The sequence below is a fragment of the Tenrec ecaudatus genome, chromosome 8 (assembly GCF_050624435.1).
Source record: "Tenrec ecaudatus isolate mTenEca1 chromosome 8, mTenEca1.hap1, whole genome shotgun sequence".
NCBI lineage: Eukaryota > Metazoa > Chordata > Mammalia > Afrosoricida > Tenrecidae > Tenrec > Tenrec ecaudatus.
Window position 1 is genome coordinate 40,204,462 of NC_134537.1, and position 25,938 is coordinate 40,230,399.

At 39.8% G+C, this 25,938-nt stretch overlaps 1 protein-coding gene across 1 annotated transcript in view; it reads left to right on the top strand.

The window, feature by feature from the left end:
- UBXN7 (UBX domain protein 7) overlaps positions 1-25,938 on the top strand; it is a 74,098-nt gene that overhangs the window by 40,450 nt on the left and 7,710 nt on the right. Inside the window, exons 5-9 of the mRNA XM_075556261.1 lie at positions 5,174-5,286; positions 15,638-15,784; positions 18,200-18,290; positions 18,910-19,037; positions 25,525-25,918. Coding sequence (XP_075412376.1) covers positions 5,174-5,286; positions 15,638-15,784; positions 18,200-18,290; positions 18,910-19,037; positions 25,525-25,918 — 873 coding nt within the window. The remainder of the gene's footprint in view (positions 1-5,173; positions 5,287-15,637; positions 15,785-18,199; positions 18,291-18,909; positions 19,038-25,524; positions 25,919-25,938) is intronic.

Genomic DNA, 25,938 nt, shown 5'->3' on the forward strand with positions numbered 1-25,938 from the left:
CTTGCCCTATCCGGGGTCTCCCTTCACCCCCTTCTCTGTTCGTCCTCCAGGTAGGGGGTCACTTGCAGATCCTTGTAATCGGTTCCCCCTTTCCAACCCACTCACCCTCCACTCGCCCAGCATCGCCCCTCACACCCCTGGTCCTGAAGGTATCATCCACCGTGGATTCCCTGTGCCTCCGGCTCCTATATGCACCAGTGTACAACCTCTGCTCTATCCAGCCTTGCAAGGTAGAATTCGGATCATGGTAGTTGGGGCTGTGGGGGGGGGGGGGGGGGGCAAAGGAAACATCCAGGATCTGGGGGAAAGCTATATTCTTCATCCGTGCTACATCGCACCCTGACTGACTCATCTCCTCCCCTAGACCCTTCTGTGAGGGGATCTCCCTTGGCCGACAAATGGGCTTTAGGTCTCCACTCTGCACTTCCCCCTTCATTCACTATGGTATTTTATTATTTTTTTTGCATGTTGCCTTATACCTGATCCCTTTGGCACCTCGTGATCGCACAGGCTGGTGTGCTTCTTCCATGTGGGCTTTGTTGCTTCTGAGCTAGATGGACGCTTGTTCACCTTCAAGCCTTTAAGACCTAAGACACTATCTCTTTTGATAGCCGGGCATCATCAGCTTTCTTCGCCACATTTGCTTATGCACCTGTTTGTCCTCGGTGATCGTATCATGGAGGTGTGCAGCCAATGATATAATTTTTTGTTCTTTGATGCCTGATAACTGATTCCTTCGGGACCAGGTGATCACACAGGCTGGTGTGTTCTTCCATGTGGACTTTGTTGCTTTTGAGCTAGATGGGCGCTTGTTTATCTTCAAGTCGTTAAGACCCCAGTCACTATCTCTTTTGATAGCCGGCACCATCAGCTTTCTTCACCACATTTACTTGTTCACCCACTTTGGCTTCAGCAGTTGTGTCGGGAGAGTGAGCATCATAGAGCGCAAATTTAATAGCAGAAAGTATTCATGCATTGAGGGAGTGCTTGAGTAGAGGCCCAAGGTCCTTCCGCCACCTTAATACTAAACCTATAAATATAGACACATAGATCTGTTTCCCCATCCTCATATTTATCTTTGCATGTACATGTCTTTGTCTAGACCTCTACACATGCCCTTTGCCTCCTAGCTCTTTCCTCTATTTCCCTTGACTTTCCTCCTGCCCCACTATCATGCTCCGTCTTCACCTGGGTTACAGCTATACCTCTTCTTTACATAACCTTACCCTTGATCATTCCCTACCAGGCCTGCCATACCCCCCCCCCCCACCAATTTGGGTCCCATGTTGTTCCCTTGTCCCTGGGTTTGTTAACACCACTTCTTACCCCCCCCCTCACATTCCCTTATCCCAAGTCCCCCCGGAACTCTTGGTCCTGTTGTATTTCCTCCAGATAGTTCATCCAGCCTGTCTTATTTAGACAGACCTGTGTAGATAATAACATGCACAAAAACAAGACAGAGGAAAACAAAGCATCAGTATACAACCAGACAACAAAATCACAACAGTAAACCACTGACAAAGAACAAAACACACAAAGAAAGAAAAGCTTGTAGTTATTTCAAGGATCATTTGTTGGCCTTTAGGAGTGTTTTCCAGTCCAGTCTGTTGGGGCACCACGCTCTGGCCCCAAAGTCCACTTTCAGCATTCCCTGGGGACCTTGTCACTCCATTCCCTTGCTGTTCCGCTGCACTCCCCCAGTGCTTTTCCTCGGTGTGGTGGGATCAGGTCAGGTGCAATTCCCACACTGTGTCTCCGGTGCTGTCCCCTGTAGCGCCATTGGTCACTGAGGGGCATCATGTCTCATAGTAGGACCAGCCATATTGTCCTCTCTGTGGACTGGCTGCTCTAATCAGGAATTTCATCCTCACGGCCTCATGGGCCAGGCTGTGTTTCACTGTCTCCTCCTGCCCCTTCATCTGCTCCTGTGTGCTCTGATCAGATAAGTCCATCTTCCGGACCTGCAGAATCAATGTTGTCCTTTGAAACAAATTCTTCTTGGGGGAGGGGCAGGAATCCACTTAATTTTTGGTGCTGGGTCCAGCCTCCCAGACCTCTCCACTGGTTCCCTAATCCACGCCGGGATGTTGCATTCACACCTTGTGGCACTGGCTTAATGCTTCCTGCATCATTCAATGTTTTGCATATAGAATCTTTCAAAATTGCAATTTGAGGCTTGAATTTCTTCTTGAGTTCCTTCTGTTTCAGATATGCTCGGCATTTATTTTCCTTTGGTTTTCTAGTTCTAGATATTTGGACATTTTGTTAAAATATTTGGCTTTGTCCTGATGGTGCCTGGCTATCAAAAGATACAGCGTCTGGGGTCTTAAAAGCTTGAAGATGAACAAGCGACCATCTAGCTGAGAAGCAACAAGAAAAAGTGTACCAGCCTGTGTGATAATGAGGTGTTGATAGGTTTAGGTATTAAGCATCAAGGAACAAAAAATCTTATCATTGTGAGTGGAGGGGAGTGTAGAGTGGAGCCCCAAAGCCCACCTGTTGGCAACGGGGCATCCCCTTACCGAAGGGTTGTGGGGAAGAGATGAGCCAATGGTGCTGTAGAGCACCAATGAAACCTGTAACTTTCCTATAGTTCTTTAATGCTTCTTCCACCCACTCTCAAAATCCAAATTCTACTTTACAAATCTAGCTAGACTAGAGGATGTACACTGATACAGGTAAGAGCTGGAACTACAAAGAATCTAGGACAGAGAAACCCTTCAGGATCAAGAATGAGAGTAGCAATACCAGGAGTGGCAGGGGAAGGTGGGGGAGAAAGGGGGGACCAATTACAGTGATCTACATATAATCCTCTCCCTGGGGGTGGGGGACGGACAACAGAAAAATAGGTGAGGGGAGACATCGGACAGTGTAAGACATGAAAAGAATAATAATTTATAAATTATCAAGGGTGTGGGAGGGAGGGTGAAAAAATGAGGAGCTGAGACTAAGGGCTCAAGTATAAAGAAAATGTTTTGAAAAAAGATGATGACAACATATGTACAGATGTGTTTGACACAATGGGTATATGTATGGATTATGATAAGAGCTGTAAGAGGCCCCAATAAAATAAATATATATTTGGCTTTGTTTTCTTGAGCTGCTCTTTGAAATTTTCTGTTCAGCTTCTTGACTTCATCCTTTCTTTCATTTGCTTTAGCTGTTCTAAGATTAATAGCAAGTTTCAGAATCTTTTCAGACATTCAATTTGATCTTTTCTTTCTTTGCTGTCTTTTTAAGGACTAATGTTTTTCATGAATGATGTTCTTGATGTCCTCCCACAGCTCATCAGGTCAACTATTGCATTCCAAGTTTCAATCATTGGATACTCTTTGTAGCTGTTTCTCTTTACCTTGAATCCTGCCCCAAGAGCAAATGAAGACCCAGAAGGCTTCACTTCCACAGTTTAAACAAGTGCTTTACCAGATTCTCATCACCATGGTCTTCTCCCCTCCAAAAAAATCATCTCTTCAGCCACATTTCCAGTGCCCTTGGAGCTGAGGGGTCCATCTGCCGGCAGTATCTCTGATGGTGTTCTGCTTCCCTTGTTTAGGCTGTCAGTATTTGAAAGTGCTTTGAAGCTGTGCAAAAGGTTTTCAGTGACTTCTTCCTCTAAGGTGGGGAGCAGAGTCCTCCTTCCTTGTCCTAATTCTCAGTCTGGAAGCTCCATTGGAAGCTGTGTGCTCTGGGTGAGCCTGCTGGCAGCGGAAACACCAGTGCCATAGCTTCCAGCATCACACAAGCCACCACAGTACTGCAAACTGACCAACAAGGGGTGGGGGTTCTAAGACTAGTTAATTTTAGAACCCCATTTGTACACTTTAAAGTGAGGTTAAATGTAACTTAGAACTTAAGTCAGGAACTTCTCTTTCTCAAGTAGAAGAAGCCGTGATGATTGGAGGGAAGTACCCACTTATTCCGTGATAGGTTGAGGTCCTGCTTTGCTTTACATACTTTAAAAATACTAAACCTGCCCCTAATAACATGTAAAAATAGAAAAATAAGTGTTTAGGGCAAAGACTGTACAGATGTGCTTTATACAATTGATGTATGTATATGCATGGATTGTGATAAGAGTTGTATGAGCCCCTAATAAAATGTTTAAAAAATACTAAACCTATAGTAATAACTTTGAAGATTTACCTATTTAAAAAGTGAAAGTATGAATTAAGTCTGTTTATAATTACTATTAATGCTCCCCTTGAGCAATTGGTCCAAGCTTTGCTTTGCTTTGCTTTACTTGGTGATAGCAACATAATATGAACAGTGGAGCTTATATAAGAACCTGGTAATTTATAAATTTAGATAATCAGCATCTGAATAAGCACTTAAGTGCTGACTACAATAAACTAAAAACGCATTTCCCTCAGGATTCTAACACATACCAATGGAAGAAATGACTACAATGAAAATGGTTATTGTGGGGGATTGAAAAATGCTAAGGAACTTCAAAAAGTTTGTGAATGAATTCCACTATCTTTTAATCTGCCTTTCCACATGTGTTTTGAAGCCCTGTCATAAAAGAAAAAGGTTCACCCCCTCGCAGCTACTATTAACATTTTGGCTATTCATAGTTGTTTCGGGATAGTTTATATGTCTGTAGAATAAGTTATAATGAACGGCTTGACATGTTTTGAGGATATCAGTCATTTAGCAACGGGATCTTAAAGACGTTACACTGAGAATATATGAGAAACTCTTGGACCATGCTTGGTTTTGTAGTTGATGTATAACGAGCTCATTGAGGTACAAAAAGGTTTTAGAATTTTCAGAGAGAATTGAAGGGCAACCAGAGGGACTCATGTCACCCAGGAAATCCTGTGTCCTTCGGGGAGAACGTGACATGGTGAGCATCATCTCTCACTACCAGAATCCTTTAAAACTGGAAATGTAAGTAGAAACAATAGAAAGGGAATTAAGATCATACTCAGATGAAACAGGAGTTTTTTCTTGTGCTAAAGTTAGTTTTGAAGATATGAAGAACTTGATTTTGATTGACTTCATTTTAAATTCAGTTTCTGTGTTTATTCTTGCCTTTGAATCTAGAACAAGTCTTAGGACTCCTTAACCTTCTGTTTCAGTAACAGCATTAGATCTTGTAATAATTGCTTCCGTTTTTGTGTTTTGTTGCGATTCTTGATAGTGTTACATGGCTAATTCTCCTGTGTTGCAGTTCGCCAAGAACAAGAATTAAGAAATGGAGGAGCAATAGATAAGAAGCTAACTACTCTTGCTGATCTATTCCGGCCACCCATCGACTTGATGCACAAAGGCAGCTTTGAAACGGTAAGTTGTTGGAAGTTTTAAACCTTTACTATGAATCCTGCATTTTTAATGTCATTTCCCCCCCTAAGAGCAATCAAAATATCATTAGCATATTGACATCTTTAGTATTACTAAATGATATATCTAAAACTACTTTCTACCAGTAGTGTTTAAGATTGCATGTGGGACGAAGCTCTTTTTAAACTTACACTTGATCTTTGATTACTACTGAGGCCGTATTTGTATGTTAGCTAACATGTAAATTGTTGGTGGGTATCCTTTGCCCATATTTTTATGGAGATCATAGTGTATTTCAAAAGAATACTCTAGTCATAGAATATATTCAACATCATAGTTCTTTTTGGTTTGGTTCTATCTATTGCCAAAGAACCTTTGAACGGGTTTATTTGATTTTCTGCTAGATTATAAGCTTAATGCAGGCCCTTAAACAAAAATCACTGCCATTGACTCAATTCTGACCCCACAGAACAGAATAGAGCTGCCTCGTTGGGTTTCTGAAATTTCAAGTTTGTATGGAGCAGTGTTTTTGAACTGTTGATCTTGTGGTTAGCAGCTCGGTGTGTAGCCCATTGTGCCAGCAGGGGGAATGAACTTGTTTTTTCATGAATAATCTGGGGCTCAATCTCTGATGCTTAATAGGAGAATAATACATGATTATAGTTAGGATATAAATATACTTGTGTGGAAGTATTCAAACTTTTGGAGTATTGACTAATGTGTCAGTGCTCGTTTGAATCATGTGTCATCCACAGAATAACAAAAGATTTTGTGTGCCAACTACATATTTGAGAACGAATTTTGATTGTTTAAAAAAATTGTCCTTTGACATTTTTATACTAGTTTAAAGGGAGACATTAGAAACATAACAGCAAGCTTCAGTTTCAGTTTTCTGACTTGTGAAACTTGAAGATGTTTGACTGCAGGCAATAGGAAACCCATATGATGGTGATTTGAACTAACAAGGATTTTTTTCCTTTCATGTGATAGGCTGAAGTTGAGGGAATTAATTGATGTTTATGTATCTCTTAAAAGCTAGCAAGGTAGCTGTCTCCTGATGACTATTTCAATATCCTCTCTAGTATCCTGTGGTAATACAATCCTCAAGAAGGAATCACAATAAAATAATAGACTAAGGCTCTGAGTGTGTTTTGACTTTTTTTTCAATTTCATTAGCCTTCTCAGCTGCCATGGTGTTTAATCGAGCTCAGAGCTTAGTTCAGTTTAGTTACTTTGCACTCATGAAGAACAATTTCTTTGCTGTTTGTTCATTGAGGGAAATTTTGAATCTCTTGATCGTATTTTCTGAAGTGCAGTTCATTTAAAGTTTTATCACCTATTTTTTCTATGATCAGTATTGTTTGCATGCAACAATCTATTTTTTCCCTGATAATACTAAACATTATCATTTAAAAATCTTTAAATAGATGTAAACACTCCAAGGATAAAGTAGGCATGTCATTATGATTAAAGGTAAAGCCAGCTGACTATTGAGAATTAGAAAGACACCCCCTGCTGGCTGCTCAGGCAAGTCCCAGCGCCATCTATCTCCTTACCAGGTAGATAGAGATCTGAGCCATATTTTTGCAGGTTTAAAAACTAAATTTACTTGGCATAAATAACCATGGTCTTACTCAGTGGGTCTGGCTCATGCTAACTGGTTGAGAGACTGGTTAATTCACTTGCCCATCCAGTAACTTTATTAAGTGCCTTCTATTGCGAGGCCTTGTTCTAGATGAGGGGTCGGCAAACTGCAGCTGAAGGGCCATATGCAGCTTTTTTATTAGGTACATGTGGCTCTGAAATAAAATTTCAAATAAAAATAAAACTATGATAGCTTCACTTAAAGGATACTATTCAGATAATAGTGATTTCATTTGTTTGTAAACTGCATTTATGGCTCTCGGATAATTTTTAAATTGTTGTGAGGGACAGAATTGGCTCCTCCGTCTCAAAAGTTTACCTACCCTTGCTCGAGGTGATGGGGATTCTGTTTGTTGGGGAAAAGATTCCACTACATGGGGTAGATACCAGATTAAACCACCACAACAAACAGTGCTTAAAGTCAAAATTTAGGCTTCTGTGGTGGCTCTGTTGACATAGTGGGTTCTGTGTTGTGTTGCTAGCATCAAGGTCACCCATCAGCCTGTCTGAGAGAGGAAGATAGGCTTTCTGCTCCCATAAAGATCTACAGCTCTGGAAACCCACAGAGACCATTTATTCTGCCCTATTGGGTTGCTATGAGTTGGAATCATCTTGACTGTGAGAGGCTGGTTCTGCTTTAGGAGAGTATTAGGGGTATAGTTTTTCTATTTTGTTCTGCCATCCCCTAGATCAGTGGTTCTCAACCTTCCTAATTCCGTGACCCTTTAATACAGTTCCTCATGTTGTTACTGACACCCCAACCATAAAATTGTTTTCATCGCTACTTCATAACTGTCATTTTGCTACTATTATGAATTGGGTGACCCCTGTGAAAAGGTCGTTAGCCCTCCAAAGGGGTTGCAACCCACAGGTTGAGAACTGCTGCCCTAGATCTTCTGTGCTCTGATTCAAAATGACTTGCCCCATGTTTGCTTCTCAGTAAGCTGGAAGGAGGAAGAGCGAGAAGGGTACCCGTCTCCTTTTAAAGGCACAAGCTAGAAGTTTACACATGACTTCTGCCTTTTGGGAAGCATGGCAAAGTGGCCAGGCCTAAATACAAGGCACAGTGGAAGATAAGGGTACTTAGCTAAAAATGGGAGGTTCTTTTACTCATAAGGAAGAAGGAAGGAATGGATGCTTCGTAACTATAAGCAGTTTTGCCTCAGGGATGTAAAGATGAACGAGTTAGACAAAGCCCTTATTGTCACATAGTAGAATCCAGTGCAGTGTTTCCAAAAGTGGGCTGTGTGCCGCCTCCCCAACCCCTCTCCCCTGGGAGGTACTAGAATGACCCAAGGAGCTGGCAGAGACTTACAATTTTCCTGGAATGTGGGTTTTAGCACTAAAGCTGTTAGTTGCTTAGGGGGGTGCTAAGTAGTTTTTTGGGTTTATTTTTCCCCATGAAAAGGAGGTTGTGTCTTAGGCCAAATGAGTTTGAGACCTTTTTATCTTGTAGGAACAATAAACTTTAAACAAACCAATAAATATAGATATGTAAGTTTCATATTATTGTATGTTAAGGAACGGAGAGAAGAGACTTGCTGGGGACCTTAAAGAACATAAGTTCTTCTTAAAGGAAAATCGAATGCATGGTGGATTTTATAGATTTGATAAATGCTTATAAGTGATGAGAGGGGGGGCATGTTTTACTAAGAAGCTGTTTGAGAGGATGAGATTGGAATAGAAGCCTGATTGAAGTAAAGTAATGTAAATGAAGTAAGCCATGAGCTGACCCACAGCAGATAGAACACATGTGAAGGTCGGTCCTACTGTTGGAAAGAACTTGGTGTATTTCTGGTACAGCCAAGAACACTGGAAAACCTTGAGCTGAGTACTTAGTATAACTCGTCTGAACCTGGGCTAGGGGACAGACCTTAGGGTTTCTTCTTTTTCTATTACCCTTTGAACTTTGTGGACATAGGGACTTGCCATATATACTTCAGTATAAGACGATGCAAATCTCAGCCGAGGCACCTAATTTTACCACAAAAACTGCATTTAAAATGTGCTGGAGTTGTAAAAAAAAAAAAAAAAATGTGCTGGAAAAACTCTGCTTATACTAGAGTATATCAGGTAATATAAATGCATGTAAAAATATTTAAGCTGAAAAATGGAGCCTATTCACTAACAAAATAAGTTCATGATAATAAACCAAATACCTTTAGTCATCCAACTCTTAGCAACCCTATGTAAGTTTTCTGAGGCTGTTGTTACTTCATATAAGTGAAATCATGCAATATTTTCCCTTTTGTGATTGACATATTTTACTGAGCTTAAGATCTTCAAGGTTCATCTGTGTTTTAGCATAAATCAAGACTCGGTTTTTTTTTATGCCTGAGTAGTATTCTCGTGTGTGTTTGTACTACATGTATCAGTTCATCCATCGATGAGTACTTAGGTTGTTTCTACCTTTTGGCTGTTGTGACTTGTTCTACAGTAAAAATTTGTATTAAAATTTTTTGTGTCTACTTGTGATTGTTGGGTACTTTGAACCCACCAGCTGCTTTGTGGGAGAAAAGGCCTGGCGGTGAGCTCCCCAAAAGATTTAGACTAGGAAATCATCTGGGGTGGTATTACTCTGTGCTATAGCGTCACAGTGAAATAGAATTGGCTCAATAACACTTAGCAACAAAAGTGGTAGTTCTATGTATCTTTTTAAGAACCACCAAACGGGTTTTCCACAATGGCTGTATTACTTTGCCTTCCCGCCATCAGTGAATTAAGGGTGCCCAGTTTCTCTGCATTCTAACGAACATACATTATTTTGGGGTTTTTTTTTTAGCCATCATAAAGGCTATGGGGTGATATTTTCTGGTTTTGATTTGTAGCTCTCTTACTGCTAAAGATGACTGAGCATTTTTTATATGCTTGTTGATCATTGAATATCTACTTTAGTGAACTGCATCAATAATTTCATCATAATAGAATTTTCCAGGTAGATGATGTCCTTTCTGAGTTTGGAGAGTGTAAAGTTCATCTCTATGTATGTGACATGAGAACAGATTTTTGTATTTTGGTAACTACGGTAACTCCAGCATCTATAACTACCTGAAGCATAGTGCTTACCGAGTAAGTTTTCTTTTTTCCTTTTTAATTAATTATTTTATTGGGGGGGTTCTTACAAATTTTATGACAATCATCATTCAGTTGTATTGTTAAGCACACTTGTATATATTTTGCCATCATTTCCAAAACATTTTCTAGTTTCAGCTCCTCTCAACACTGTTGTCTCCCTTCACCCACATTTCTTTCATTTATTCCCCTGGGGGGGTTGGACTGTATGCCAACCTTGTGATGGGTTCCCCCTTTTGAATAAGTTTTCTTGAATAAATGAGTCTGAATACATGAAAAATGAAAGTGAGTTAATGTACTTTAAAAACAAACGAGTCTTTATTTTAAAAATCTGGACTAATACTTAATTTTAGTTCATGCTCCCCCCTCCTTGTCCCCATTGTCAATGTTGTAGTTGGGATAAGAATCTGTCAGTTTACCTTACAGTATAATGTACTGTCTGTTCTGCTTCTTTAGAGTGTAGTGGTAATTAATTTTCTTTGTTCTGAAGTAGTTTTTCTTCAGTTAAGGCAGTTTATTCATTTTGCCCCCCCCCTTTAAAACCTTATATTATAACTGCTATTGTGAAGGCATAGCATGCATATACGTTTTTTAAAAGGGATGATAAATGAATGAATAATTGCGTATTTTATAATAAGCCTTTGGCTAGCATGGAGTAGGGAACCAGTGGAGAGGTCTGAGGGGCTGGCCCCAATCGCAACACGTGGATACCTGGCCCTATCCCAGAAGAATGTATTTCAGAGGACAGCACTGAAGCTGTAGCTCAGGGAGAGGGACTTGTCTGATCAGAGCCCACAGGAGCAAATGAAGGTGGAGGAAGAGAGAGTGGAGCATATCCTGGCCCACCAAGCCTTGAAGACGATATTCCTGCTCAGAGCAGCCAATACACAGAGAATATGGCTGGCCCTACTATGAGACACGACATCCTCGCTGACCCATAGCCATACAGGGGACAACACTGGAGACACAGTGTGGGAATTGTTCCCGACCTGATCCCACCACACATGAGGCAAAACACTCAGGGCCTGCAACAGAAAAGCAAGGGGAATAGAGCAACAAAGTCCCCAGGGAATACCAAAAATGGACTCTGGGGCCAGGGCTTGGCATCCCATCAGACTCAACCAAAAAACACTCCTAAAGGCCAACAAACAATCCTTGAACTAACTACAAGCTTTTCTTTTTTGTTGGTGTTGTGTTTGGCTTTTTGTTGTTTTGTTTTCTTTTGTTGCTCGGTTTTGCTCTGTCTTGTTTTTGTGCATGTTATTATTCCCGCGGGTCTGTCTAAATGAGATAGGCTGAATGAACAATCTGGAGGAGAAAAGAATGGGACCGACAGTTCCGGGGGGGACATAGGAGAGGGAGGTGGGATAAAGGAAGTGGTGTTAACAAACCCAGGGACAAGGGAACAAAAAGTGATCCAAATTGGTGGTGAGGAGGGTATAGGAGGCCTGGTAGGGCATGATCAAGGGTAATGTAACTGAGAGGAATTACTGTAACCCAAATGAAGGCTGAGCATAATAGTGGGACAAGAGGAAAGTCAAAGGAAATAGAGGAAAGAGCTAGGAGGCAAAGGGCATTTATAGACGTCTAAATAAAGGTATGTACATATGGAAATATATATGTGAGGATGTGGGAATAGATCCATGTGCATATATGTATAGGTTTAATATTAAGGTAGCAGATGAACATTGGGCCTCCACTCAAGTACTCCCTCAATGCAAGAACATTTTCTTCTATTCAACTGGAATTCCATGATGCTCTCACCTTCCAGACACAATCGCTGAAGACAAAGTGGGTGCACAAGCAAATGTGGTGAAGAAAGCTGATGGTGCCCGGCTATCAAAAGATATTGTGGCTGGGTTCTTAAAGGCTTGAAGGTAAACAAGCGGCTAGCTAGCTCAGAAGCAACAGAGCCCACATGGAAAAAGCACACCAGCCTGTGTGATCACAAGGTGCCGGAGGGCTGAGGCATCAGCATCAAAAAAAGACCAAAAATATCCTATCACTGAATGAGGGGAGTGAGGACCCAAAGCCCATCTGTAGGTAACTGGACATCCCCCTTACAGAAGGGTCATGGGGGGAGAAAAGCCATTCAAGGTGCAATGTAGCAACGATGCAACATACACCATTTACTCTAGTTCCTAAATGCTTCCTTCCCACCCACTATCATGATCCCAGTGCTATCTTACAAATTTAGCTAGACCAGAGGATGTACACTGGTACAGATAGGAACTGAAAGCACAGGGAATCAAGGATGGATGATCCCTTCAGGACCAGTGGTGAGAGTGGCTATACCAGGAGGGTGAGGTAAAGAGGTGGAACCGATTATAAGGATCTACATATAACCTCCTTCCTGGGGGGTGGACAACAGAAAAGTGGGTGATGGGAAGATGTCAGACAGTGTAAGATATAGCAAAATAACAATTTATAAATTATCAAGAGTTCATGAGGGAAGAGGGAATGGAGAGGGAGGGGGAAAAATGAGCCAATGCCAGGAACTTATGTGGAGAGCAAAAGTTTTGTGAATGATGAGGGCAACAAATGTACAGATGTGATTTACACAATGGATGTATGTATGGATTATGATAAGTGTTGAATGAGTCCCTAATAAAATGATAAATAAATTTTTTTTAAAAAGCATTTGACCAGTTAAGGACACTTTTAAAAAAATCTTTTTATTGGGGGCTTGTACAACTCTTACCACAATCCATACATACATCCATTGTGTCAAGCACATCTGCACATCTGTTGCCCTCATCATTCTCAAAACATTTGCTTTCTACTTGAGCCCTTGGTATCAGCTTCTCATTTTCCCCCTGCCTCCCTGCTCCCACCTCCCTCATGAACCCTTGATAATTTATAAATTGTTACTATTTTGTCATATCTTACACTGTCTGAAGTCTCCCTTCACCCACTTCTCTTTATGGACAGGACAGTTCTTTTTGAACTTTGAGTTTTCACCATTGGAATAAGTAACTATTAGAAAATAATTTTCCATTGAGGATTCATTAAAAAAATTGCATGACAATATATGTAAGCGTGTATAAACTTTCTTGAAGATCAGGTGCCATCAAGTCACCTCCAGCTCATAGCCACCGTTACGTGTAATAGAACTAATTGTTGTCTGGGCCTGTGATCCTCACGATTGTTGCTGTGGCTTTTTGTTGCTATTTTTTAAGTTTTGTTGGCATATAATTCATATATCATACAATTCAGTAATTTGGTCATATGAAGAAGAGTTGTGCCATACCTTTAGGTAATTATTAATCCAGTTACTGTCTCTGTAGATTTCCCTATCCTGGATTATTGCAGCCACTTTGTCAATCCACCTCTCAGAGGGTCTTCATCTTTTTTACTGATTTTCTACAAAGCAAGGAATGGTCTTTACTGATGTCTAAAGTAAGCAAGACATTCTCCCTTCTAGGGAGCATTCTGGTTGTACTTCTTCCATGACATATTTGCATGTTACTTTCTGTATTCTTCACCAGTATCATAATTTGAATGCATCGCTTCTTTGGTCTTCCCTTCTTATTTTCCAACTTTCACATGTGTAATAGGCCACTGGAAGTACTATGGCTTGGGTCAGAAACACTTTAGTCATCAACATGACATGTTAGCTTTTTAATTAACGCTTTAAAGAGGTATTTTGTAGCAGTTTTGTTTACTGTTAATCATTGCTAGGGTAGATCTTGAAATGTTTTTGATATTGAATTAAACCTCTTTATTTTGTCTTTCTGTACTAAGTTAGGGTTCTCTAGAGGTGCAAAATCCGTGAGTGAGTGTGTGTGTGTGTGTGTGTGTGTGTGTGTGTGTAGTTTATTTCAGGGAATTGGTTCCCACAGTTAGAACTGGCAAGTCCCAAATCTGGGCCAAGCAGTAGACTGAAGACTTTTGCTAGGTCATGTGATTGTCCAGATTGATGTACCCAAAATCTGTTGGTTAGGCAGTAGGCCGGAGAGTAGTTTATGCAAGCTTACATCCTAGTAACCAGAGGTTAGGCAGTGAGAAGGGTGCAGTGGAGAACATTAATCATCAACCAGCATAATAAGCCATTTGATTGTCAGGTTCAAGCCGTTCAATACTAGTCCTTTTCCACTCACTAAGAATACCTAAGATATCATTTTTTCCTTTGCTAACTTCCCATTCTTAGTCTTATATTTTCCAGTATTTACAAAATATTTTATGTTCTTTGATTGTTATTGGACTGAGTTAATTGATTCAGATTTTCCAATGTCAGAAAATTGGAAAATAATATTGTTCCAGGATAAAATGTTTCAAAATTAGAGCTTTCGTGTCACTTCTCGTATGTAAAGGGTTGAGGGACTGACTTACTACGTATGTGTTTTTTGCCATTCCTTCTGCCCCCTTCATTCAGTAATATTTCTTAAGTGTTTGTGGTGATGAGAAACAGCTAAAAGTACTTAACCGTATATATTCGTATATAAACCAAGTTTTCCAGCACATTTTTAATGCCGTTTTGTGGTCAAATTAGGTACCTTAACTTATAATCCAGTATATAGGGTACTCGTGTTGAAGGTGTTTTAGGAACTGGGGAATCTTCTGGAGATAATCTAAACATCTTTTGAGTCTGCAATCCTGTTTTGTTTTTTTTTTTAATATATATCTACTCCTAGGAAAATAATTCTTAAGATTTAAAACAAAAAGCAATCTAGCATTATTAAATACTGTGGCCAGTCCTAGAAAATTGTCAATAGCTAATAATTTGTGGTGCTGTGGGTTAGACAGGAGCCACAGTGGTGTAATGGTTATGCATTGGGCTATTCACCTCAGGGTTAGCCCTTGGAAACCTCCAGCTGCTCCTGGGAGGGGGCGGGGGGAAGACAAGGGTTTCTGCTCCCAGACAGTTTGAGTCTTGGGAACCCGCAGGAGCAGTTCTACCCTGCCCTGTAGGGCCGCCATGAGTCGGCATCGAGTTTGGATTTTGAAGTGGGTTAGATGTTGGACTGCTAACCCAGCACAAGGTCAGCCGTTAAAACCCACCAGCTGCTCCAAAGGCTAAAAAGGCTGCCTGCTCCCATTAAGATTTACAGTCTTGGAATCTACTTGAGTAGTTTTAATACCTGAGTAGTTCTTGTAAAACAGTTATGTGCTTAGCTGCTGACCAAAAGGTTGGAGGTTTGAGTTCAGAGGAGCTTTGGAAGACAGACGTGGTCATGTGTGTTCATAAACCGCTAAGGGGAGCAATGCTCTCATCCACATGGGCCTGCCAGGAGTCTGTTAACTCAGCAACAACTGTCGCTTTTGTCCTGCGAGGGGCGAGGGGGGGTTTAAAATAATTTGAAAAAACAAGATCTGGTAGTACAGAGGCAATATGCAATTTGACAATCGAGGTAAAATAGAATTGACCCAGCAGCAACTTTTAAAAGTAATAATTGAGAGAAATAAAGAGAAAACAGTTCATTTGACTTTGAGAAATGCATGAAAAGTGTAATTAATATGTATGTATGCAGATTAAATAGAAATTATGTTTATACCTAATTTAAAAATTATACTTAAAACTCTAGATGTTATACGTGAGAAAAAACTGCGTTTATATGAAGAGAGGATCACTTCTGAACTCTGAAAAATATTAGCTACCAAGTAGAAATTGTGTTTAATGCATATATAACTTTAACAGGCCAAAGAGTGTGGCCAGATGCAGAATAAGTGGCTGATGATAAACATTCAGAATGTACAAGACTTTGCATGCCAGTGCCTCAACCGGGATGTGTGGAGCAATGAAGCTGTGAAGAATATTATCCGGGAACATTTCATTTTCTGGCAGGTGGGAACTAGAGCTGACTTTTTCTTTTCAAGAGTATTTTTACTTTTGTAGTTTGTAAGATTGAGGAGGAATAACTAGGTTGGAAATGGAGTAGGGGGATTAATAATTTAAACTATGACATACTAGAAAAGCAAAACCCCTTTGGTGGCTGAAATAGGAAAGGCAAGTAGAAGTTAGAGCAGCGATGAAGAACTTCCAAGGGGAGGTGGTGAAGAAAGAGAGCAGAACGTTTAAACCATTATGTTCAAGATATCGTTTCACCGTATAATTAACATATATGGTATTAGATGATGCATTACCCCTTTAAAATTGTTTAAATGTTTTAAAATCTGGTATGTAGCACATCTCAATCCAGTCTAGCCACAATTCAAGTGATTCAGTAGCCGCATGTGGCTAGGGAGTAACCATATATGCAGTACAGATAAAGGTTTAGAAATTTAAAATGTTTGCCGGAGACTTATTTCTTGTTGCTGTTTTACTTTTTGTCCTTAGACCTGCAACTTAATCTTACTATTGCTCATTAATTGGCCAGTAAATTATCAAGGTAACATTAGGTGATCTTGCTCTAATTTTTTTTGTTTATGCCAAATAAAAGAAAGTAGGAACTTTGGAATTAACTTTTTCTTACGATAAGACATGCTATTAATGTTATTCACCTGTTTTATGGGCTTCTAAATTCAGTGTAACTTTTTGTTTTGTTTTTTCAGTATAACTTTCTGAATAGTAAGATTCCTTTTATTCATCATGTATTGATTAAGCATCTTCTCTGTTTAACTGAAGCTTATAATCTTAAATAGTGTGCTTTATTAAGCTTTTAGTAAAGGGAATTATTTCTTGGGGTGAATCAAGGATTATTACCTTAAAGAGCTAATATTTACACTGGGCTTGTAATATAAACAAAAGTTTGTCAGGTAGGTAGAAAAGGGCATTCTTGGCAGAAAATCAGGTCTATAAGGCTGGAGGCTCGAAAAATAATGTCTTCAAGGCAGTGAACGTGGTTAAATAACATTAGGCTGTTGAGAGAGATGTGGACCAGATTATTAAGAACCTTTATGTCCGAGATTCTCAACCTACAGGTTGAGACCCCTTGAGGGGCCGAATGACCCTTTCACAGAGGTCGCCCGATCATAACAGTAGCAAAATGACAGTGAGAAGTAGCAATGAAAATAACTTTTATGGTTGGGAGTCACAACATGAGGAACTATATCTTAAGGGTCATGGCATTAGGATGGTTGAGAATGCTTGGGCTATTTTCTAAAACACTGGCTGGCTGGGGACCTAGTTTAGGGAGGAGGAAGAGTGATGGAATTTGGGTACACGAGTTCAGAAATGAGAATATGTGAATTTGGTGAGAAGGGATACTTAGGAAATCATACTGCTAACTGATTTATTTTGTAGGGAAGGAAATGTGGTGTCACTAGAAAGGAAAATGCAGAAAGAAAGAAGGCTTGGGAAGCAAGATGAAGTTGTAAATGATTCTGGATATCCTTGTAGTGATACTAATCTGAACCTAAAACAGGAATCATTTAGCTCACGTAAGACTGAGGGAGAGGAGGAAGCTGACCATACCTAGGATCACACTAGCATTTAAGGGATAGTCTGGGAAAGATTTCTTATTAAGGACGTTAAGAAAGAAAGGTTAAAATGATTTAAGGAAGCCAGTAGAGTCATGGAATTGTAGGCTGTTTCTAGAAAAGGGGAAGTAGTTGATAGTGCCGGACCTTCAAAGGTAAAAAAGAGAAAAAGATGAAAAATAGTTATCTGTGGAATTGTTAGTTAGAAAGTCATTGTGATTTTGTGAGAGCCATTTATCAGGGCACAGGGATCTTTTGTAAGGAAGGGAGCTATTTAAGCATGTTGAAAGGCTAAGATGGAGGCGCGGGGTGTAGCTATTAGGGGACTGAGTAAAGCAGGGGTCCTCAAACTTTTTAAATGGGGCCAGTTCACTGTCCCTCAGACCCGTTTGAGGGCTGGACTATAGTTAAAAAAAAACTGAACAAATTCCTAGGCACACTGCACGTATCTTATTTTGAAGTAAAAAGGCAAATGGGGCAAAAACACTTGGCGGACCGCATGTGGCCCACGGGCCGCAGTTTGAGCACCCCTGGACTAAAGGATGGTCAGAAGGGAACAATTGCACCATTCTTTGCCATTAAGGAAGTCGTAGGAATTGGTAGTCGAGAGCATAGAGAGAAACACCTCTTCTGGAAAGGGTTGGTGGGATGGATTAGTATTTAAGGTAAGTTTCAAAAATCGTTAGAGGCCAGGGAGTTGAGAGAGTTCACACCAGATGACCTTTATATAAAATCTTAAGATATATACCAAGGGCCTATTTGGAGAATTAAATGTTATTGGTGTATAACAAGGTGGTATATTTTTTAGCACCTGACGTGTTTTCTATCAATGCTTTCACAGGTTTATCATGACAGTGAAGAAGGTCAGAGATACATACAATTTTATAAGCTAGGGGATTTCCCTTATGTTTCCATCTTGGACCCACGGACAGGTAAGACTTATGTCATCTTACAGCATGCAGCCACTAGCATTTGTCTTTCAATCACTCAAATCACTGATCTTCATGAGTGCTGGTTCTAACTTCAGGTTTATTTATAATAATTTGGGTGAGGAGTTCTTATTCATGTACATTATATTTATACCTATTTAAACATTTATTGAAGCATGTTTTTAAAAGAATGTAAAGGTTTATTGTTTTTATCATTTTATAAGGGATTCCCTTAAGGTTTTTTATCATTAAAATGTTAAGATTATTCCTGTACTGGTTGTAACTTCACCTAAGAAGCTGGTGATAAAGAGTTGGTTTTATTATTAATTGATTGAATTATACATAAATACGACCTTTTCTTTCTCTATTCTTCCTCATTGGCAATACGTGATATCACTGATAAGGTAATTAGCCCAACATGATGGTTAAGAATCCTTTCAGTGGGATATCATTGATGTCTTCTAGGTTATGAAGACACTGTATAACTAAAACTGGTGAGGGGATGGGGACAGTGGTCATAGCAAATTTTAATAATGTATATATGCAGAAGGAGATACTTATTGGTGAGAATGTTAAAAATGTAGTATTTATTTATTTTTAAATTCTGGTTCTTAATCTTCAGGTCAGAAGTTAGTGGAGTGGCACCAGTTAGATGTCTCTTCTTTCTTGGACCAAGTGACAGGATTCCTGGGTGAACATGGGCAACTAGATGGACTTTCTAGCAGTCCTCCCAAAAAATGTGCCCGTTCAGTAAGTATGACAAGGAGGTAGTTAATGGCAACAGAGTGCGATTGTGCTTACACATTTTGTATAAACGGTTCGAGGTTAGGACGTCTGTTATTATTTGTGGCTATACAAGAAGTAGCTTTTTTAAAAAGATATTTTATTGGGGGCTCTTACAGCTCTTACCACAATCCATACATCAATTGTATCAAGCATATTTGTACATATGTTGCCATTATTATTTTCTAAACATTTACATTCTATTTGAGCCCTTGGTATCAGCTCCTCTTTTTACTCCCCACCTTCGTGATCTGTTGATAAATTATAAATTATCATTATTTTCAAATCTTAATACCGACTGCTGTCTTCCTTTTCCCTACAGTTTCTTCCCTCCTGCTCTCTTCACCTTCCCCCTACCCTCCTGGTTTCGCTGCTCCCATTTCTGTTCCTAAGGGGTTTATCAGATCTGGATTCTGTGTGTTGTGAGCTCTTATCTATACCAGTGTACATGCTCCAGTCCAGCCACAACTGACAGGGAGAACTGGGGTCATGATGGTGGGGCGTGAGGAATGTTGTGTGTTTCATCAGTGCTATACTGCTCCCTGGTTGACTCATCCCTTCCTTGCGACCCTTCTGTGAGGGGATGTCGCTTTGGCTACAGATAGTTTTGGGCTTTCTGCTCTGATCACTTCTCAGAAATAAGGTTTTTTGTTTATTTGTTTGTTTTGGGTCTTCTGATGCCTGTTACCTGATCCCGTTGACATCTTACGATCGCACAGGCTGGTGTGCTTCTTCCATGTGGGCTGTTGCTTCTCTGCTAGATAGCCGCTTGTTTACCTTCAAACCTTTAAGACCTCAGATACTGTTATCTTTTGATAGCCAGGCACCATCAGCTTTCTTAACCACATTTGCTTGTGCACCCATTTTGTCTTCAGCAATCATGCAGGGAGGATGAGAATCACAGAATGCCAGGTTGTTAGAACAAAATGTTTTTGCATTGAGGGAGGGCTTGACCAGAGGCCCAGAGTCCATCCACTTCCTCAGTGTATTGCCATATAAATATATGTACTTATACCAATGCCTCTTTACTAAGTGCACACCTATCTTTATACTTCTATTCATAACTTTGCTTCCTAGATCTTTCCTTTGTTTCTTTTTACCTTCCTCCTTTCCCACCATCACACTTGCCCTTCTTCTACATTAGTAATTTTTCTCAGCTAGGCTGCTGTTGCTCCGACACCCCCAGGAGCTCTACGTCCTCCTTGTTGTTGATTTTAATTCCCTAGTTGTCCCCTTGTCTATGAAGTTTGCTCACCGCTGCCTTCCCCCTGTCTCTTCTTCCCCTTCTATCCCGTTGCTTTCTCCTCGGGCTTGCTTCCCATGCCTATCTTATATGGGTAGGTAAACCATCAGTAATGTAGACAATACAAAAAGAAAACAAAAAAAATTGAATAAAAGGAAATAGAAAAATATAGATATAAAGAAAAATATTATTTCTATAATAGTTGATATTTTATAATATTACTATTAAGTAATGTTAAAATTATAGAAATAACTAGCAAAAAAAAGGAAAAAGTAAAGCTAATTCAAGGTTTGTCCACTGACCTTTATGATTATCTCCCCCACTTATCCTGGGGTGTTCAAGGAACTGCCCCTCCTAACCTAAAGTCTATTTTGGGGGCTCCTCAGAGGCTTTGTGACTTTGCTCCCATTGCTGATCTGTCATGTTCCTTTCTGGTTTGCCCTGCTGTGAGGGATTCAGACTGGACTCACTCCCCACAGTGTGTCCCCAGTATTGTCCTCTGTCATGGTACCCTCCAGTGAGGGGACATCAGGTCTCGCGCTGCTGTTAACCCTACTGTCTTCTCGGTGCTTTCACAGCTCCGTGCAGGGATGTCATCCTTAGGGCTTAGTGTGCTGATATGGGGTCTAGAACTTCACTCGCTTTTTCCTTCTTCGTTAGCTACTGTCTGGGTGTGGCAGACTGACTCCTCTCCCCAACCTATAGGTTTAGTATTGTCCTCTGTAGCACATACTTCTCTAGGGAGGGGGGTCAGTTTGGCTTTGATTGGGGCCAGCCCTGTACTCCACTCTGTTCATGCATTGTTCCTCGTGGTTACGTTGCCTTCAAGGTTTGGTCACCATGGTGGTGTCTGCATGCACACTCCCAATTCTGTGGAGATATAAACAATACTCTCCCCTGGGTGCCATCATTTCCCCCCACCTCTTTCCTCCCTCATCCTTTCCTGTTCCCTCCTCTTTTTTGGAATGATGTGCATCATTGAGTTTGACCTATCCCCTACCTGACTACCTATACCTCAACCCATGTGGTGTGAGATAATAAGTTGCTTTTCTTTGTACCTACTGTGCTGATTGTACTTATCCCAGTGGACTCATACTTGTCCTTTTGTTATTGACTGACTTTGCTTAGCATCATTTCTTCCAGCTCTTCCCATGAGGCGATGTGCTTCATGAATCATTAGTGCTTCTCAGTGATACGTAGTATCCATTGTGTGTATGTGCCAGAGTTTACTAGATGGACATTTAGGTTGTTTCCAATTCTTTGCGATTGTGAATGGCGCTGCAATAAATATTAGGGCACAGACAACTGATCATGGTCTATTTCTTACCTCTTCTGGGTATATGCCTGCTAGAGGGATAACTGGGTCAGACGGTTGCTCAATTTCCATTTGCTTTGAATATCTCCAGATCGTTTTGCACAGAGGCTTTACATATGTATCTACGTGACCGCCAGCAGTGGAGGAGAGTTCCTATCTCACTATACCCCTTCCGATATTTGTTGCTCTCTGATTTTCTGATTTGGCTGTCCTCGGGGGTGTTAGGTGGTATGGCATCTCATGGTTGTTTTCATATTACTCTGATGGCTAAGGAACGGGAGTATTTTCGCATATATTATTTGGCCATTTGGGTCTCCTCCCAGTGAAACTTGTGTTCAGGTCTTCTGCCTACTTCCTCAGGTAGATTTCAGGAATAAGCCCGTTGTCTGTTGTGTCATTGCTAAACATCCTCCCCCAGTCTGTGCGTTCTTGTTATTCTCTTGGTGAAGTCGTTCGATGCACACAGGTGTTTTATCCTTAGTGTATCCCACTTGCGGATTTCCGCTTCACCTGTGTGTACCCTTCCCTATCGCAGTTAACCTATGTATTCCCTGAGCCAAGGTTCTTAAGTGTGTCCTGATTCCTTTGTTGATGATCTTGATAGTTTGGGGTTTTACTTCTAAGTCAGTGATCCACCTTGAGTTTGTTCTTGTGCATAGGGTGAGGTAGGGATCTTGTTTCATTTTTCTACAGGTGGATCTCCATTGTTTCCAGCACCACTTGTTAAAGAGGGCATCTACCTCCCACTTGATGCTTTTGGGGCCCTTGTCAAAGATCAGTTGTCTGTATGTTGAAGGTTTTATTTCGGGGTTTTCTATTAGTCTCAGAAATCCTACGCAGTTCTGGTTACTATGAGTCTTAATTGACTCAAACACTGGCAATGAGTTTGAGTTTTTTTGTTTGTTTGGGTTTATATAACATCTTAGATAACTTCCTCATCCTTGATGATTTCCCACACAAAAGTTCTGTATTCCCATGAGACTCATTCCCAGACTCCCTTGCAGCTAGGGTGCATTGAATAAAGCAGTAAGGAGGACTGATCTGGCAAGCCTTGTTGCAGAAGCACCCACTTATTTAATGACTACACTGAAAGAGCTGGTATTGAGTTCCAAGCAGCAGTGGCAGTGTTCCGTTCTCATGTGTAGTTATGCATTGCCACTAGTTATCCAGCTTTAGAGCTTGGCTCTCTAGTCCTTTCAGAGTTTATTGGAGGTACTTAATCTGTAATGTGTTCTAACGGAAACAGATTTGATGGGTTTTGTGTCAGTGAGGATAAAATTAGGTTGTTTTGTTTTTAATCATTTTATTGGTGGTAAAATTAGTTTTAAAGGGTGTCCTTTTGGTGGTACATACCATGCGATGATGAAAAAGTTAATTCTTAAAATCTCATAGAATCAAGTACCTATTTAATGAAAGGCTTTTGTGTGCTTGCCAAGTAGTGGCATCAAACTCTTCTAAAGCAGAAAACAAGTTGCTGACCTTTTGTAGTCATAGTCTGGTTTCAAATACTGAGTAGTTCTGAGTTGCTGAATTATAATTGAATTTATGACTTCATTAAATCTGTTACAAGTTAAGGGACTTTAATGGTAAAGAATGGGAACAAAAATTTGTGTGACTTCTATTTCTTGGCTAAATGTCTATTCAGATCTTTAACAAATGTTTTAATTGAGTTGTTTTGCCTTAATGCGTTCTAAGTTGTTTTAAATAAATACAAGTCCTTTTAAGGATCTGTGTTTTGCAAGGATTTTCTTTTTTATAATCTCTTGAAAAGCAAACTTAAAAGTTTTTATGAAATCCAATTTATCAGTTTTTTATATTTTGTGCTTTTTGTGTTACTCAAATCTTGGTCTACCCCAAGATTTTATTCTGTTGTTTTATTTTTAATAGTCTTAACTGTATGACTATGATCCATTTCAAATTAATTTTTACATATGATTTTAGGGTAGGCTTGAATTTTATTTTTTATATATGGCTATTACTTTTTCCAACAATTTTTTGAAAAGATTATCTTTCCACAATTGGGTTGCCTTTGCAACTTTCTAAAAAATGAATTTATTATGTATGTAAGCTCTGTTCTGTTCTAGCAATTGCTCCTTCTTTACCCACCTGCATTTTACTCTTAAATTTCTGTAGCTTTATAGTAAATTTTAAAATCATGTGGTATAAGATTTTTAACTTTGTTCTTTATCTAAGTTTCTTTGGTTATTTTAGGTCCTTTGTATTTTCATATATGTTTTAGCGTTATTTTGTCACCAACAACCACAACAATGCTTCTAGGTTTTTGATTGACATTGCATTGATTCTATAGGTCATTTGGAGGAGAATTGACATCAACAGTAATGGGTCTTCTGACTTAAATAGGATTTAGATCTGATCATTTACTTGAGTCTTTAATTTCTCTCAGTGGTCTTTGGTAGTTTACATTGTATAAGTCTCACCATTTGTGGAGAAACATTAAAACAAGTTAAATGGTTAAAAAAATCCTTCACAACCTTAAGTTTCTTATTTTTTTAATTTTATTATAAAAGTTACCTTCCTTTCAATTTCTGATTATTGCTAGTTTCTAGAAATACAATTGTACCTTGCTTAAACTTCTTATTCCAGTGACACTTGTAGAGTCCTTAGAATGTTTTATGTAAGTAGTCATGTTTTCACCAAATAAAAACTGTTTACTTCCTTTCCTTTAAAAAAACGTTTCCCCTCGCTTGCCTTGTAGTGGCTAGGTCTTCCAGTACAATGTTGAAAGGAAGTGAGGTCACGAACACCTTCATTTTATTGTGGATTGCTGGGATGAGAGTTTTAGGCCTTTTACTGTTAAGTCCTGGTTTATCCATTGAGGTGAACATATGGTTTTCCTTTTTAGTAGATTACATTAGTAGAATTTCTCATATATCAGTCCTGTCTATATCCCCAGGGTAAATTTCATTTGGTTATGCTGTGTTACTTTAAAATATTTGTAAAGTTTAATGTGCTAAGGTTTTGTTAAGATTTTTTTGTGCTTATGAAGGATATTGATCTGCAGGGTTTTGTTTTTGGTGTTTTGTTCTGTTGCAGTGTCTTACAAAGTTCCTGCTAGGTTTTACTGTCAGGCTCATGCTGGCCTCACAATGAACTGTGAGTGTCTGTCCTCTCTGTTTCCTGGAAGAGCTTGTGTAGAACGGATACTATTGCTTCCTTAAAGCTTGACGAAATTCATAAGTAAGGGTGCCTGGGCCTTCAATGTTATGAATAGATGTACAATTACATAGTGTACCTGTTTCTTCTTCAGTGAGCTTAGTAGTTTGTGTCTTTGTAGATATTTGCCCATTTCATCTAAGATGTCAAGTATATTGGCACAAAGATGTTCATTGTGTTCCTTTTCTATTCCCTTAATTGCTTTTGGGGTTGTAGTGATAGCGTTTCTTTACTCCTGTTATTGGCAGTTTGTGACGCATCTTTTAAGTCTCGCTGAGCCTTAGTCATTTTATTGATATTAATGAACCAACTTTTGGTTTCATTACTTTTTCTCTATTGTATTACTGTTCTTGAGGCTTTTTATTTCTCTCTCTCTCTCTTTTTGGTTATTTTCCTTCTGCCTAGTTTTTGTTTAGTTGTCTTCTAGATGGATGTTGTTTGTTGTTTTAAGACAGACACTTGAGTCATTTACCCGAGACTTTTCTTTCCCTGTATGTGCTGCGTTAGCTCCAGACCACAATTTTTCCCCTAACTTCAAGGGAAACTGGCCAGTAGAATTTTGACCTGAATAATTTTTGAATGAAATTACTGGCAGAACATGAGAAGGGCAGCGTAGCTATCATATTATGATCTGTTTGACTTTACTGACTATATTTCTGTTTAATGGGTTTTGGATTTGGTTTTGTTTTTTCCCATCAGTGTTTTATGACTGTATCTTCCAGGAGAGCCTGATAGATGCAAGTGAAGACAGCCAGCTAGAAGCTGCCATCAGAGCCTCCTTGCAAGAGACACATTTTGATTCGACACAGACGAAACAGGACAGCCGTTCAGATGAAGAATCTGAATCTGAACTTTTTTCTGGCAGTGAGGAGTTTATATCCGTTTGTGGCTCCGATGAGGAAGAGGAGGTAGAAAATCTTGCCAAATCCAGAAAGTCTCCACACAAAGATTTGGGGCATAGGAAAGAGGAAAACAGAAGGCCATTAACTGAGCCCCCAGCCAGGACTGATCCTGGAGTAACTACAAACCACCAAGGACTGCCGGGTGCGGATTCAGAAATCCTGGAGATTTCACCTGAAAAATCAGATGGAATAGTGGAGGGAGTAGATGTCAATGGTGAGTTACATTCTAAACTT